Source organism: Anabrus simplex, chromosome 2, assembly GCF_040414725.1.
Source record: "Anabrus simplex isolate iqAnaSimp1 chromosome 2, ASM4041472v1, whole genome shotgun sequence".
Lineage (NCBI taxonomy): Eukaryota > Metazoa > Arthropoda > Insecta > Orthoptera > Tettigoniidae > Anabrus > Anabrus simplex.
This window is the reverse complement of record NC_090266.1, coordinates 624,737,046-624,750,588: the sequence shown is the minus strand read 5'-3', so window position 1 is coordinate 624,750,588 and position 13,543 is coordinate 624,737,046. Positions and strand designations below refer to the sequence as shown.

At 37.0% G+C, this 13,543-nt stretch overlaps 1 protein-coding gene across 1 annotated transcript in view; it reads left to right on the top strand.

Moving 5' to 3' along the window:
- The window catches only part of Pgant1 (Polypeptide N-Acetylgalactosaminyltransferase 1), a 245,305-nt gene that overhangs the window by 110,435 nt on the left and 121,327 nt on the right, over nt 1–13,543 (top strand). Inside the window, exon 3 of the mRNA XM_067139267.2 lies at nt 317–491. Coding sequence (XP_066995368.2) covers nt 317–491 — 175 coding nt within the window. The remainder of the gene's footprint in view (nt 1–316; nt 492–13,543) is intronic.

Here is a 13,543-nt window from a genome sequence, read left to right as displayed (position 1 = left end):
TTAGAATTCATTTATCAGCTATTTTGTATTTGGTATGTATGGAATCTTATTTTGGTGGTTGCTTTCTTAGAATGTCTTCCTCTGAGCCATTTTGCTGCAAAGGCTTAAAATTCTCTGCTTCATACAAACTAAAATAAAGTACTGTCTCTAGTAAATGTTAATAATAAATGATCAAATAAATAATAAACTTTTTTTGCATTTATATTTCCTGCAGTATGTTATCTTGACTTATTTTATTGCTCTAGGACGAATAACTACATGCAAGTTTAGACTGTAACTTCCTCCTCTAATATCTGAAATTCTTTTTTTGTTTTAGAGGTCCTTCATGGAAAATTAGAATACTATTTGGAGACTAGGTTGCCAAAGAAAGTTCACCTTCACCGGTTGCCGGTGAGGTCGGGCCTGATCCGAGCAAGACTTGCTGGTGCAGATAGGGCCAGAGGAGATGTATTAGTATTTCTAGATTCCCATTGTGAGGTTACTGAGCAATGGTAAGTGTATACTTACAATGTGTGATTCATACTAGGATGTTGAATAGTGTAAGTTCAGGTGAGAGTGCTTACTTTTGTTTCTCAGTTTCTTTAGATGGATAAGGAACCTTAGTTTTCATTTTTCTGCGCTGCTGATTAATGCAGACGTGCCAAGTCTCCCGATTTGAGCGGGAGACTCCCGATTTTTCATCGTTCCTTCTGATCTCCCGATCGCCGGGCCCGATCTCCCGATTTTCAGAGCAGTAATTAAAAGAAATAAGTTTCATAATGATAGATCCGTATTGAACTGTGATTACAATAGAGTAAAATAATATATTATTATTGGTCCACCTTTTCAATACAAAATGAAAATTACATAGGGACTAGTTTCGACCTAGTAATAGGTCATCATCAGCCTGAAGTAAGTCAAAGATCGAAGAAAACATAAACAATGTAAACACAAGTACAGTCTCTTTAAAGGTACATACCAAGTGGGAAGTTGAGTAGAGATATATTAAAAATAATAACTCATCCAAATTGACGAAGCACTGAGCGGAATTTATGTAAAGTTCGGTGCGCCGTATATTATAAAAGACCACTGTGCACTAAATGATGCAATAGAGAAGAATAGTAGGTTGAATGCTGGCTTCTTCATAGCTGTTGTATAATCGAAGAAGATTACGTCGTGTTTTATAAGGTATTGATAGACGTCAAAATACATGGATGTTGGAAGGCTCTTCAGTTTTTTTGAACATGGCAATAGTTGCGTGTGGAGGCTTAGGAAACCAGAGAAGCGTTATATTATGTTAAAAAATAGAGATCCTTAAAAAAGTCCCGTGCGTTGTATAAATTGTGGAAATGGAAATCGAAAAAACTTGGTTCTTAAGCGATAATGTTGTTCATTCAGAGATCGATTGAAAATAAAGAATCGTAACATAGTCTTCTCAAGATGTTCATAAACCAGAATTAATAGACGATGCGAAGTATGATGCTAGGAGAAAGCTCTTCTGCTTCTGGAATCTTGAAGGACGATGGATGTTTCACGAGGTGGAGCAACATATAAGGGGAGAAATAAAGGTAGAAATAAATTCGCAGTTCAATGCGGACCATAAATTTGATTCTGAATAAAAGACAGTAAGATTTTTTTATATTTTTTTTTTATAAATATGTCAAAAGGAAAACTCAAGTGTGATGTGATGAGCTGAAGAGAGAAACGGAGGTAGGAAAGGATCAAAGGAAATTTTGAGGAGGTGAGGGAAGAAAAATGAAGGCAGGAGAAGAATATATAATTTTTTTTTTTTTTTTTTTTTTTTTAGCTGAAGAGAGAAACGGAGGTAGGTAAGGATCAAAGGAATTTTTTTTGAGGAGGTGAAGGAAGGAAAATAAGGGTCTGAGGTTTTTTTTTTTTTGTTTTTTTTTTTAGCTGAAGAGTGAAACGGAGGTAGGTAAGGATCAACGGATTTTTTTTTTTTTTTATCTGGAGAGAAACGAAGGTAGGTAAGGATCAAAGGATTTTTTTTATTTAGCTGAAGAAAGAAATGAAGGTAGGTAAGGATCAAAGGATTTTTTTTTTTTTTTAAGGTGGGGCTGAGGGATGTGGGAATATGGAAGAATGATTAAGAAAAGTGCTAAAAATAGAATGAACAATCGGACCTTTAATATTAGATTTTGATTGTCTGAAAAGTTGAATTAGCAGGTCAAAAAGAATGTTTGATTTTTCGGAAATGTCATTGAGATTGAAATTGGGATTGAAATATTGGTCTAAATTTATAAAGCAATTCTCTGTTATGTTAAGGAGGGGTCCTTTATTCATAATTTTGAGAATTGTCATATCTTGTTTAATGTCAGTAAATTTATGATTACAATCATTCATGTGCTGACCAACTGCAGAAAATTTATTGTGTTTTTGGGCACTGACATGTTCAAGGTATCGTATTTTAAAGTTTCTTCCTGTTTGTCCGATATAAGAAGAATTGCAGCTGTTGCATTTGAACCTATATACACCAGATTTTGAAAAAGGGTCAGTTCTATTAATAGATGATGAGTTGTGTAAGACATTAGCGTTATTATTGTTGGTTTTGAAGGAGATTTTAACATCATGTTTTTTAAAAACGTTAGTGACCTTGTAAATATCTTTATTGAACGTGAAGGTAGAAAAAGAAGAAATTTTTGGTTTTTCTTTTTTTTAGAGTGGTTAAAGGACGATGTTTGTATTTATTGATAATACTTTCAATGAAAGAACTATTGTAACCATTGAGTTTTGCGATCATACGGATATTGTTCAATTCTTTTTTAAGATCACATTCTGACATTGGGACCGTATAGGCTCGATGAACCATACTATTATAAGCAGCTCTTTTATGGATTTGTGGATGATAGGAAACTTGATGAATAGTGGAAGCTGTTTGGGTAGGCTTTCTGAAGATGTTGAATTTTAAGGAATATAGATGCCTAATGATGGTTAAGTCTAAAAAATTTATTCTTTGTTCAGATTCAGATTCGAGCGTAAATTTTATGTGTGGGTCGATATTATTAAGGCTGATAAGAGTAGAAGCTGCGTCTGTTGTGCTTTCATCTAGAATTACCAAAGTATCATCAACATATCTAGCCCAAAAAAGAATATTAATGAAGTTATTATTATTATCAATTTTAGTATGTTCTAAAAAATCTAAGTAGATTTCAGCTAGGATGCCCGAAGCCGGCGATCCCATGGCCAAACCTTCCTGCTGGTAGATAATACCGTCGAAAGTGAAATAGTTATTGTTTAAAACCAATTTCAGGATAGACATAAAGTCTTGTATTTCTAAAGCACTTAGGTGACTGTATTTGCCTAAATTGTTTTCAATAATAGGGTATAATTTAGAGGTTTGAATACTAGGATACATATTAACATATTAACAAATAACAAATTAACAAATATGTTAATATGTATCCTAGTATTCAAACCTCTAAATTATACCCTATTATTGAAAACAATTTAGGCAAATACAGTCACCTAAGTGCTTTAGAAATACAAGACTTTATGTCTATCCTGAAATTGGTTTTAAACAATAACTATTTCACTTTCGACGGTATTATCTACCAGCAGGAAGGTTTGGCCATGGGATCGCCGGCTTCGGGCATCCTAGCTGAAATCTACTTAGATTTTTTAGAACATACTAAAATTGATAATAATATTAACTTCATTAATATTCTTTTTTGGGCTAGATATGTTGATGATACTTTGGTAATTCTAGATGAAAGCACAACAGACGCAGCTTCTACTCTTATCAGCCTTAATAATATCGACCCACACATAAAATTTACGCTCGAATCTGAATCTGAACAAAGAATAAAATTTTTTAGACTTAACCATCATTAGGCATCTATATTCCTTAAAATTCAACATCTTCAGAAAGCCTACCCAAACATCTTCCACTATTCATCAAGTTTCCTATCATCCACAAATCCATAAAAGAGCTGCTTATAATAGTATGGTTCATCGAGCCTATACGGTCCCAATGTCAGAATGTGATCTTAAAAAAGAATTGAACAATATCCGTATGATCGCAAAACTCAATGGTTACAATAGTTCTTTCATTGAAAGTATTATCAATAAATACAAACATCGTCCTTTAACCACTCTAAAAAAGAAAAACCAAAAATTTCTTCTTTTTCTACCTTCACGTTCAATAAAGATATTTACAAGGTCACTAACGTTTTTAAAAAACATGATGTTAAAATCTCCTTCAAAACCAACAATAATAACGCTAATGTCTTACACAACTCATCATCTATTAATAGAACTGACCCTTTTTCAAAATCTGGTGTATATAGGTTCAAATGCAACAGCTGCAATTCTTCTTATATCGGACAAACAGGAAGAAACTTTAAAATACGATACCTTGAACATGTCAATGCCCAAAAACACAATAAATTTTCTGCAGTTGGTCAGCACATGAATGATTGTAATCATAAATTTACTGACATTAAACAAGATATGACAATTCTCAAAATTATGAATAAAGGACCCCTCCTTAACATAACAGAGAATTGCTTTATAAATTTAGACCAATATTTCAATCCCAATTTCAATCTCAATGACATTTCCGAAAAATCAAACATTCTTTTTGACCTGCTAATTCAACTTTTCAGACAATCAAAATCTAATATTAAAGGTCCGATTGTTCATTCTATTTTTAGCACTTTTCTTAATCATTCTTCCATATTCCCACATCCCTCAGCCCCACCTTAAAAAAAAAAAAAATCCTTTGATCCTTACCTACCTTCATTTCTTTCTTCAGCTAAATAAAAAAAAATCCTTTGATCCTTACCTACCTTCGTTTCTCTCCAGATAAAAAAAAAAAAATCCGTTGATCCTTACCTACCTCCGTTTCACTCTTCAGCTAAAAAAAAAACAAAAAAAAAAAACCTCAGACCCTTATTTTCCTTCCTTCACCTCCTCACAAAAAATTCCTTTGATCCTTACCTACCTCCGTTTCTCTCTTCAGCTAAAAAAAAAAAAAAAAAAAAAATTATATATTCTTCTCCTGCCTTCATTTTTCTTCCCTCACCTCCTCAAAATTTCCTTTGATCCTTTCCTACCTCCGTTTCTCTCTTCAGCTCATCACATCACACTTGAGTTTTCCTTTTGACATATTTATAAAAAAAAAAATAAAAAAAAATCTTACTGTCTTTTATTCAGAATCAAATTTATGGTCCGCATTGAACTGCGAATTTATTTCTACCTTTATTTAACTCCTTATATGTTGCTCCACCTCGTGAAACATCCATCGTCCTTCAAGATTCCAGAAGCAGAAGAGCTTTCTCCTAGCATCATACTTCGCATCGTCTATTAATTCTGGTTTATGAACATCTTGAGAAGACTATGTTACGATTCTTTATTTTCAATCGATCTCTGAATGAACAACATTATCGCTTAAGAACCAAGTTTTTTCGATTTCCATTTCCACAATTTATACAACGCACGGGACTTTTTTAAGGATCTCTATTTTTTAACATAATATAACGCTTCTCTGGTTTCCTAAGCCTCCACACGCAACTATTGCCATGTTCAAAAAAACTGAAGAGCCTTCCAACATCCATGTATTTTGACGTCTATCAATACCTTATAAAACACGACGTAATCTTCTTCGATTATACAACAGCTATGAAGAAGCCAGCATTCAACCTACTATTCTTCTCTATTGCATCATTTAGTGCACAGTGGTCTTTTATAATATACGGCGCACCGAACTTTACATAAATTCCGCTCAGTGCTTCGTCAATTTGGATGAGTTATTATTTTTAATATATCTCTACTCAACTTCCCACTTGGTATGTACCTTTAAAGAGACTGTACTTGTGTTTACATTGTTTATGTTTTCTTCGATCTTTGACTTACTTCAGGCTGATGATGACCTATTACTAGGTCGAAACTAGTCCCTATGTAATTTTCATTTTGTATTGAAAAGGTGGACCAATAATAATATATTATTTTACTCTATTGTAATTTCAGAGCAGTATCCGTAATTTTAGTATTATTTTGAACTCCCGCGGATTTCCTCCTCCTATCGATATATGGCTGAGTATGGCTGGTCGACAGTAGTTCTAATAATGATACCAGATGGCAGTACGGGGCACGGTGGCCAGACATGTGCTGCTCTTTGGTCTATAATACAGTCATTCTCTTTGCAAGCGAGTAACGTTCTCTTTGGAGTAACCTAACCTCAGAAGTAGCTCACCATAGTCGTTCTCCCCGGGGCAACACCTGCAGAAGTGCTCGTGTTGTGCCTTAATATTTGTTTTGGCCAAAATGTCAAAAAAAAAAAATGATGCAGTGTTTAAAAGTGCTTATAGGGAAGAGTTTCCGTGTTTGAGTGAATCCAGAAAGGGACCAACGTTCACATTCTGTACTATATGTAGGTTTGATTTTGCAGTTGCACATGGCGGGAAATGCGATATACTCAAGCACATGCAAATGAAGAAACATAAGGAGAGTGTCCAGTGTGTAGAAAGAAACCAGAAACTGAACTTTTCATGTAAAAACCAAAATGTAAATCCTGTGACGAATGCCGAGGCGTTATTTACGTCATTTATAGTAGAACATAACCTACCTGTAAATTGTGCCGATCACGCGCGTCCTTTGTCTCGCAAAATGTTTCATGATTCAGAAATCGCTAAACAATATGGGTGTGCTAGAACGAAAACAGCGGCTGTCATTACAGAAATGTGCATGGAAGAAAGGGTGAAAATTGTATCACATTTGCAGGTGAATGCATTTTCTGTTGCTACTAATGGTAGCAATAAAAGCGACTTAAAGATATATCCCATTGTTGTAACATTTTTTAGGCCTGAACTCAATGAAATTCAGAGTTGTCTACTCTCTGTGCCTAATTTAGAACGGGATGCTACTGGAGCTAACATTGCCAAAATTTTGCTCTCAACTTTTCAGGAATTCTGCATTCCATTAAAACTGCCTAGCTCTTGGTGCTGATAATGCTCCAGTAATGGTAGGATTAAAGAATGGTGTGGCAGGATGTTTGAAGCGGGAAAATAGTAACATAATCATCGTAGGCTGCTCTTGTCACCTAATTATTCTTGCTGCCGAGAAGGGTGCGGCATGCTTGCCCGTAAATGTAGATGAAAGTATAATTGATATATTTTATTATCTAGAAAGGTGCGCAAAGAGGAAAGAAAAGTTCAGAGAATTTCAGACTTTACACAACACAGGGATCAGGAAAATTCTGAAGCATGGGCCTACTCGATGGTTATCACTAAGGTGTTTAGATACGATTTTGCTTCAGTGGGTAGTTACATCATTCAGGAGCGAAATTGTGAGTAAGGATTCTCAGATGGGAACTTCGAAGACTTACAAAATTCCTAAGCACAGTTTAAGTGCAGATGTGTCTTGTTTGTCTGAAAACGTTAAGGATTGTCATAACATTTCACTTCACTCCTCAGTTAAAAGGAAAACCCAGTCATCAGTTACATTTAAAAAATTAAACTACTTATGACACTAAGAGCTATGCATTGTCACGTGAAGAACGACTTTTCATGTTCCTTTAATCAAATTTACATAACTCTTTTTGCTTTTTTCTCTCAAGTTTAATGGATATTTTTGAGAATCCAAACGTAGCTCTTCAGTCAAGTATGACGCACATCCACTTATTGAGGTCAGTTTTGGAGGAACTATTGAAGAATGTGATGACAAGGTTTGTGAAACCAGATGTTATTAAAAGATCCTCCTCTCTCCTTGATGTAGATTACCATTCTCCAGCAAATCAAAAGGATGATTGTGATCTGATGATAGGGAACTCTCCGTTTGTTTTAGTGAAGTCTGAGGAAAAGTTCATATTCTTTAAGTCTGTTAGAAAGTGTTTCTCTTCATTGTGTGACTACATGGTACACAAATTTTTATTCAAAGATGAAGTTTTAATTAATGCAGAATTTGCAAATATTTCTTCTATAAGTAAGGCATCATTTTCTAGCCTTAGATTTTTCATAAACAAGTGTCCAAACATTTTGACTAGTGAAACGGAACATTTGGATAAAGAAACTGATATTCTGCACTCCCAGTTCTGTAACTTTCACCTCGAAGAAAGAGACCTGGCAAAAGGAAGAATTGATGTTCAATGGGCATTGGTAGGTCAGATGAAATCAGCTGATGGTGTACTTAAATATGACAGATTCTCTAAGGTGATGCTTGCTATTTTATCAATTCCACATAGCAATGCAGAATGTGAAAGGATTTTCAGCAGAGTCACAAAGACAAAGACACAGTTCAGATCCTTGCTGTCTGAACAAACTTTGGAGAAACTTTTGACCTTGAAATCAGTTCAGCAAGGCAAGTGCTTTGAACAAAAATTTAGTTCCGAGTTTCTGAAGAAGGCTAAGTCAGCTACTGGTGTGCTGAACAACAATTAGTCGTAATGTGATGACGTGTTGAAGGATGAGAAGTCACATGTTCCTACAGTTCAGGTATGTCCAGTATTTAGTATTCACATGTAAATGATGGAAAAAATATATATGGGCAAATAGAATTGTTAATGTATTGAATTATAATGAATTTGTACATGTTCTGCCATCAGTGATGTGTCGTAATAAGTCGCGATTCGCTACGAAATTTCTCCTGATTTTTTACTTTTGAAAGTTGGCATGTCTGTTAATGGTTTTGAGATATTTATTAAATGACTGATTTTAAAATATCTTTCTGTTCTTTTATGCACTATATCATTTGAAGATGAACCAAATAACAAAAGAAGAAATAAATTGACTTCATTGAATAGAGGGACTAGCCTATCTTTAATTTAATGTGACATTTCTACAGAATGTGCAACTGGATTATGTACAGATTGCTCTATTCTTTTTATATTATGAATGCCTGTATTTCAAGATTTACAGTATAATCAGAGAGAGTACATTCAGGATAGGTCTGGCTCTGTGGATGAATGGTCATCGTACTGATCTTCAGTTCAAAAAGGGCCCTGGGTTTGATTCCTGACTGGGCCTAGGATTTTAACTGTGTATTGTTAATTCCTCTGGTTCGGGGACTGGGTGTTTGTGTTTATCTTAATACACTTCTCTTCATCTTCATTTCATTTTCATACACGGCGCACACCGCACACCACACTACTAACTCCCATCTTTGTTGAGCTGTGCTAGTGAGTAAGTGTGTTGTGGCAATGATCCAGAAGGGAAGGGATTACAGTATGAGCTTGTGAAATCCTTATGTCAAATATTCCACCTTTAAATACTGTAAAACGTCTGTATTGTTAAGATTGTTAAGACTACATTAAGCTATAAGAATGAGACATGTCTTGTACTGTTTTCAGGACGTCTTCAGTAAAATAAGAACAAGACCCATTTACAAAATATAGTAGGGACAAAGTTCAACTACACTTAAGAAAATGGAAATTGCAACACGATGAAGGCATTAGTTGTTTGTATTGATTTTCAAGATATGGAACAATGCCATGTAGGTATGTAAACGATCAAAGTTTCAGACCCATTGGATTGTTGTTACAGGTCTCCCCACGTGATTGGTCGCGGAGGAATCAACTCCAGTATACGGACTCTGGTGTAGTGTAGTTGACTTGCAGTCTGTGCAGTGAAATGTTCCCCGTCAAACATGCCTCGACGACAGAGAAGAACACGCTATCAACAACTGTCGCCGTTTGAGAGGGCTCAGATAATTTGGCTGTGTGAGGCTGGATTATCGCTAAGGAGTGCCGCTGCACGTGTTGGCCGACAGGCATCTACGGTACAACGTGTGTGGCAGCAGTGGTCAAACGAAGGTACCCACACTCATAGACCTGGCGCAGGCCCAGCGCGACAGACAACTGTGAGAGAGGATCGCCGCATCATTCGGATGGTGCGGATGGAATACCATGCAACAGCAGCGCAAATTCGAGCAGCTGTGGCACCCCACGTTATACAACAAACAGTTGGTAATCGCCTGAGTGCAGCTGGCTTACGAGCCCGTGTCCCTGCAGAAGGTGTTTCATTGACCCCACAACAGTGACATGTAAGGCTGGCCTGGTCTCGAGAAAGATCGACGTGGGTCGACGAATGGCATAGGGTCGTCTTTAGTGATGAATTATGCTTCTGTCTTGCCTGCAGTGATCGCCGGAATCGTATGCGCCGACGTACCGGGGAGAGGGGCCGCCTAGATCTTATTGTCGAGAGGCACACAGGGCCAACACCAAGCATTATGGTCTGGGGAGCTATTGGCTTTAATGTGAAATCACAATTAATGCTTGTTGGGGGCACTATGACTGCTCGGCAGTACGTTGATAGGGTACTCAATCCAGTGGTTGTCACTATGATGGCGAACATTGCTAATGGGATATTTCAGCAGGACAATGCCCGGGTTCACACTTCACGCATCTCCAGAGAAGCTCTCCACGACATCACAACCTTAGAATGGCCCGCCAGATCCCCTGACCTCAGTCCTATTGAGCATGTGTGGGACATGATAGGTCGACAACTGGCCAACCGTCCTCAGCCCCCCACAACTCTGGAACAACTGACCCGTGCAGTGCAGCAAGCATGGGCCGCAGTTCCTCAGGAAGTGATTCAGGGCCTTATTGACTCCATGCCTCGACAAATTCATGAATGTATTGCAGCTCGTGGTGGGCACATCCTGTATTGATTGTTGTCCAAACTTGTGGTCAGAGGGACCTGAAAGTGTAATCATCGAATCACAACCGAACACTCGTCCTGCATGTTCAATTGCAGCAATGTAGCACCACTCCTTCTGGGTGTTGCAATTTCCATTTTCTTCAGTGTATTTGATAACTGTCTTTGCACCCTTGTTGCAACGCGACATGTTGACGTCTTGTCATCAAATTTTTGGTTAAAAAAAAAGAAAAGAAAAAAAGAAAAAAGAAAAGAGTCTTAAAAATAACCTACACATGGGTGTAACATAGATCACAACAACCAAATATTGCACATGTTGTTTTAAATGTATCACTGTGTCTGTGGATTGCACAGATTTAATGCAACATAGCTTATAAAATAAATTGATCCTGTAAATTTAAAATTATTTATTTGAAATTATTGCAAACATTATGAATTGTATGCATAGACTATAAAAGTTTGATGCCACATAAAAGTAGTTTCATAAAATGAGTCAAAGAGAGTCGGACTTTTGATGAATTGCACAAGTTGGTCGTATTGATGTTATTGACAATGTAGACCTGAAAAAGGGGAGACAAAATGTAAGCAAAAATAGATAAGTGAAGTGTGTGAAGCGATAAGTATGGGCCCATTTGGCCACTCACCTCCTCGCCTGTCATGTGCCATCTGAATCGCCTTGAGTGTTGGAACTAAGTGCTGTGCTAGAAGGTCGTTGAGAGTTGACTTGGAGGGGAGATTGTATGGGGGTTTGAAGCAGGAGGAGGGATGTGAGGTTGTATTGCTTTACTTTGGGGCTTTGTAGTAAAGAATTTGTTGATTATGTTTTCAAGAAATATATTAACTTCCTCCAAGATGTCATTCAAATTATACATCGAGTTGCATTTTTTAATCAATATTTATAAAAATATTTTCAGAAATATTCAGTAGGCCATCTTTGTTACTTAATTCATACTTGCCAACCCTTCCGATTTTCCCGGAAACTTTCCGTTTTTAAACTTGTCTTCCAATTTTCCGATTTATTTTTACTTCTTTCTATTTTTGAGCAATATAATCTCCAGTACGGCGATACCCTTCCCCTAGGATAAATTATTGTGTGCTTGTGTCATTTACGCAACCTCATTTTCAAGCGTACTTATTGGATGCTTTATTTGGCAAGTGTATCGTCCGTTGCCTTCGTGTATCTTGTTTCCTACTCACTACAGCATCATGTGTGTTTTACAGCTGGGAATTTGGGACAGCAATCGTCCTACAAGTGAGAGAGGCTAGCGCGCGGTAGCGACTCCATTAATCGGGACGAAAGATTGAGTTTCTTATTGTGTAGTTCACACGATCTTAACATCGTTTCTATGCGTAGTTTCGTTAGAGTTCTAGGCCACGTGTGGTTTTCTTTACTTTCTTTGCAGTTCTGTGCTTTCCCCCCTGTCAAAGTCGCGTGTTAATAATGTATGACACATGGTCTATGTTGTATGTGGTAGTTTCATGTATTTCAGTGCATTTGTGTTCATTCTTAGTTCATAATTTTAATAAATTGAATGTATTTCAGAGAGTTGTGTTGGCGACAGTTTCTGCTATTTTCTGTTCACATTATGGCAACAAAACATAACACATGTTTTCTCCATGTGTTCAGAGATACCTATATAATTGAATTTTGAATATTCACGCTACAAATAATAAAGGAAACTAGTATGCATTTTGTTCCGTGTTTGTTGCATTTTCTTGTAACCATTTGTGTGTTTTCTCAGTATACGATTTTAAATTTAATGGTCAATTCGCCTTGTAACTGTAGATATGGATGCCTTTTATGTTGTCCTTTTTTCGAGATCGTGGCGCAGTATACGTGATGAAATCCAAGAATTAAAAAATCTTCTTATTTTTTATTTCTAAAATTTGGCAGGTATGTTAATTGGAGAATTTGACGTAAATACATAGGACGAACCTCTTATTACATAACACAGCGCAGGCAAGTCCCACTACCTGGCTGTGACACATAATGCCCAGAATTCTGACGAGACAGCCAGGGGCTTATGTCAGCCAGAGAGGGTAGGATAATACAGGGTTATTCACCTAAGATGTTACTCGGAAATAACGTCTAAACCATTGAAGATATCGGTATTCTGTTTTCATATTTGTGAATGATACCTAGGGGCTTGTAAACTAATGTGTTACTTATTCTCATGGGGTGATTAATAACCAAGATATTGATACTAACTCCATATTTTTTAATGGAACGGCACGAATTCATACAGCTGGCCCAAAAGTTCAACTGCGTACAAGTTCAAGTATGTAAGTATTTTCAAAATCGGACAGCTACTTTTTGAGATATCAATAAGAGCAGCATGCGCGGCTTTGCATGCCGCATCAGACGGCGTGCAGTTGGGCAAGGACATACTGACGCGCAAGCAGTTTCCTGGGTGTGATATCAGCCACAGAATTGATACCAGGCATGTAAGCATATCGTACTCATGTGTTGGGTTTGCAAAGTGTGTATGACAGGCGAACTCATGACAGGACTGGGAAGGTTGATGTTTTTATAAGGAATAAAATAAATACTTTGGTACCTTTGAGATAGGTCATGGCTGACGACCTTTTTAAATCCTTCCCGTTCCCATCTGTGGGGAAAAACGCCAAACTGACCGCAACCTGTTACACATGAATTTCAAAACGAAACCAAAAACTTTAAATCTCCCTTCGAACCCCACTGTCGGCAGCCCTGAAAATGGTTTTCCGTGGTTTCCCATTTTCACACCAGGCAAATGCTGGGGCTGTACCTTAATTAAGGCCACGGCCGCTTCCTTCCCTCTCCTAGCCCTTTCCTATCCCATCGTCGCCATAAGACCTACCTGTGTCGGTGCAACGTAAAGCAACTAGAAAAAAAAAATTCTCCCTTCCCCGTTGTGTGTTCGCCAGTCATACAATAACTTTGCATTGCCAGGGAATGTGATAAATCACATTAA